Raw genomic sequence first — 3,278 nt, forward strand, 5'->3', positions numbered from 1 at the left:
TCAGTTGGGTAAAACTGAAATTCCCCTTATGGGGATGCAAATTATCTGGGTGGCAGTGGCTCAGGGGTAGAGGAGCTGGTAGAGCGGTCGGATGGTAACCATGAGGTTACCAGTTCGCTCCCGATGAGCAGATTGGTGCCTTGCATGGTTTCCTCTGCCATCGGAGTATGAATGTTGTATGGGTGAATGTAATGCACAATCTGTGTAAAGCGCCTTGGATAAAAACCCTATATAAATGGACCATTTATTATTTACTGAGGTAACATTTTCAAGACAGTCGAATTGTCTAAGAGTCATCTGTGGATGGGAACAATATTGCATCCCAGTAGACCTCTCCCTGACCATCGCTGTGGAGTCAAGGACACATGATGAGCTTGTTGCCCACCTCTAATCACTGTGACGCGCAATGGCTTCCCTTCGCTGTGTTGGACGACAGCAGCAATATTCTGGAGGTTCTGAAAGTTTCCCGTCTTCACAGAACCAAATTGCACGATTTCGTCGCCAACTTGAAGACCAGCTTGACAGGCAGGAGAAGCTTGTGTCACGGCATCCACTCGTGCAAAGGGAGAGGGCAGAGTGACCTCATGATCCATAGAAGAGTGCGCCTCGGCCTGATCATTGTCGCGCTTGGGTTTTTTTTCTCTTGCGTGCAGCTTGTGCAACGCGTCTTCTATCTCCGACATGACGGCCTTGTGGTCGTTCTGCAGGCACGAAATGTTGTGTCTTGCGGTTCTGATCTGGTACAAGTCCACATCTGCCCGTGGGAAGCCTTCTGCGTCAACAAGGGGACCTGCAACCCCAACACCTTTACCTTCCAAGATGTCATAATAAGCTTTTATCTGCTCTTCAATTTGGTCCTTCTTTTTCACAAGAATGTTAACTTTGTCCATTGTTACTACAGATCCTCGGTCCTTGTTTTCCTCTATCACCTTGTACATTCTTGTGAATTACCACGTCGCTTCTCTCTGTCTCTCTGTATCAATCTCCAAACAATTGGCAGCAGTACCTCTAACCTCTAAGAAAATGTTTAGATTTTGATCTACACCTTATATAGGCTAACCAAGAGCTCTGGTCTGATATCACACACAACACACATTGTTGCCATGCATGCCTAACAATGCCGTTTTGCACTGGCATTGGATATTGTGCATCTCCTCGCTGTTCTCTCTTAACCACAAGAATGAACCCTAGCGCCTCTACTCTGGGGCTAAAACTGAAAATTACTTTACTGCGAATGTGATTCGTAATGGACAAAATGCTGCGGAGAGCCGATGAGATCTGGGGTTTAAAGGATGAAGTCTTGTTTCCACTGTAGGGTTGTTTTATTTTTTAAGTTGCATGTGGTTCCGAAATACAAAATATGCAAAAATCAAAAACATGCATTACATTCTCTTATCTTTTATAACCTTATAACTTTTAACTTAACTAACTACTGAAAACATAAATCACCTACAGAACTGCCAATCCAACCAACTTCACAGCGGGCATAAACATGCAGAGTTTGAAGTCGACCGGTCGAACTGTTCTCGAGATACGCGAAGGACAGATACACATGCATAGATTTGCCAGTGAGTGATTGTCAGGATCTATCTCTATTTTATTTTGTAGTGACAGTGTTTCCTGTTTTCTGTGGGGTTCTTAGGTTTTACTTTTCAGCTGTGTTCCTTTTATTTTCAAGTAATGTTCCTAGTGTTTCCTGTTGTCTTTGTACAGGTAGCTGTTGCCTGTCTTGTCTTCACCTTACCTGTGACTGATTGTTAATTTGAGTCACCTGTGTCCTGTTTGCCCCATGCAGCCAATCCCTGTGTTGATTGACTTTGAGTTACAGTCCAGTTGGTTCACTGTGTATACCAGTTTGTTTCTGTGAGTGTTTCTTAAATCCTCTGTTTCTTGTGTTTGCTGTCAGTGACCTCTCAATAGTGACCCGCTCCCCATTAATTATCCCACTTATTACACGGCTACTTAATAAAGAAATTAATAAATTGACCCAAAAGTAACAACAAAACGAAGGATTTCATTGCTTACGGCTACTTTGAGTTGGAGTCAGTTGAAGCTTTCTTGCATTTGGGTAGAGCTAAGCAAAAACCATCCAGTGATGGATACATGGTCATTTTGTCCAGATTAATCCTCTTTGTCACTCACACTCTAAGCTGTTTGTTAGAATGCACATTGAGCGGGGTCTGCTCATACAGTAATTCCAACATCCCATTATTCCAACCATTAGGTTAGTGGTGCAGGTCGGACCAACGGGACATCGGAATAATGGGATGTCAGAATAATGACATGGCACTCACTACAGATCTTAATTTAGGGTTTTCTTTGAAAAAGGTTTGTCCTGATTATTTAGGTAGTTGCCACATGGGCCATTCACCTTTTCTAATCAATAGTGGGAAGGCTTTTGGTTCATGTTGAACTTGGTGTTCTATGATCTCTGTCAATTGCTGTGTCGTAAAAAACTGAAATAAAGAAATAAAATCATGTGGATGCTCGGATCATCTATGACATCAGTCATAAAATATATAGTCATATATCTATGAAATAAAATAAAAATATTTCCAAAGAATAAAACACATGAAAATAATAATAGAACAAATATATATATATATATATATATATATTTGAGGTACACCTGTGGCATACTGGCATTGTGCGTATAGATAGAAAGTCTCTGGACTCACAGACACACTCAGACCCTCGTATAGACAGCTAGCCTCTTGCAGAGCCATTCCATAAAAGCCTACAGAATATATTTAGAAACAGAAAACAAGTGGAAAAAGCCACACAACCAATAGCTCATAAAGTTATATTGGATTCTACAACATAACATTGCTGGCTACTGCTAATCTTGATCAAACACTGGCCTTTCAAAGAAAAAGGTAGATCAAGAGTTGTGTTAATGCGTCATGCACGTACAGTACAGGTCAGTTGTGAAATCATGTAGTACCACCAACACATTCACTCTCAGCTGAGCATAAGTACTGGGTCTGGGCCGTAACGGGACGATCACCAGCAAGTACAAAGGGTATATGAAACAGGATTGACAGTCTAGGGGCCAGAAAGAACGAATAGAGAATAATGAGAGCCTTTTTAATTGTACCGGTGTTTCTGTTTTGCTGTGTCAGAAACAGAGGAAACATCGTCATTGAGGCAATAGAGGTGAACACACCACAGACGGACAGGAACTGTCTGCTCGAGATGGGAGAACTGCTAATGAAGATTGGAGCCATGGAAGCCAGGCTGAAGGCTACAGAGCAACAGTTGGCCAGTCTGTCAGAGGA

At 42.1% G+C, this 3,278-nt stretch overlaps 1 protein-coding gene across 1 annotated transcript; it reads right to left on the reverse strand.

The window, feature by feature from the left end:
- Positions 1–293: 293 nt before the first annotated feature.
- LOC311045146 (26S proteasome non-ATPase regulatory subunit 9-like) lies at positions 294–938 on the reverse strand (the record flags this gene model as incomplete). The annotated part of the gene is made up of 1 exon (XM_084056956.1): positions 294–938. The coding sequence occupies one exon, from the start codon at positions 936–938 to the stop codon at positions 294–296; it is 645 nt and encodes a 214-aa protein (XP_083913082.1).
- Positions 939–3,278: the final 2,340 nt, after the last annotated feature.

Source organism: Gymnoscopelus microlampas (genome assembly GCF_963454915.1).
Source record: "Gymnoscopelus microlampas genome assembly, chromosome: 5".
NCBI classification, from domain to species: domain Eukaryota; kingdom Metazoa; phylum Chordata; class Actinopteri; order Myctophiformes; family Myctophidae; genus Gymnoscopelus; species Gymnoscopelus microlampas.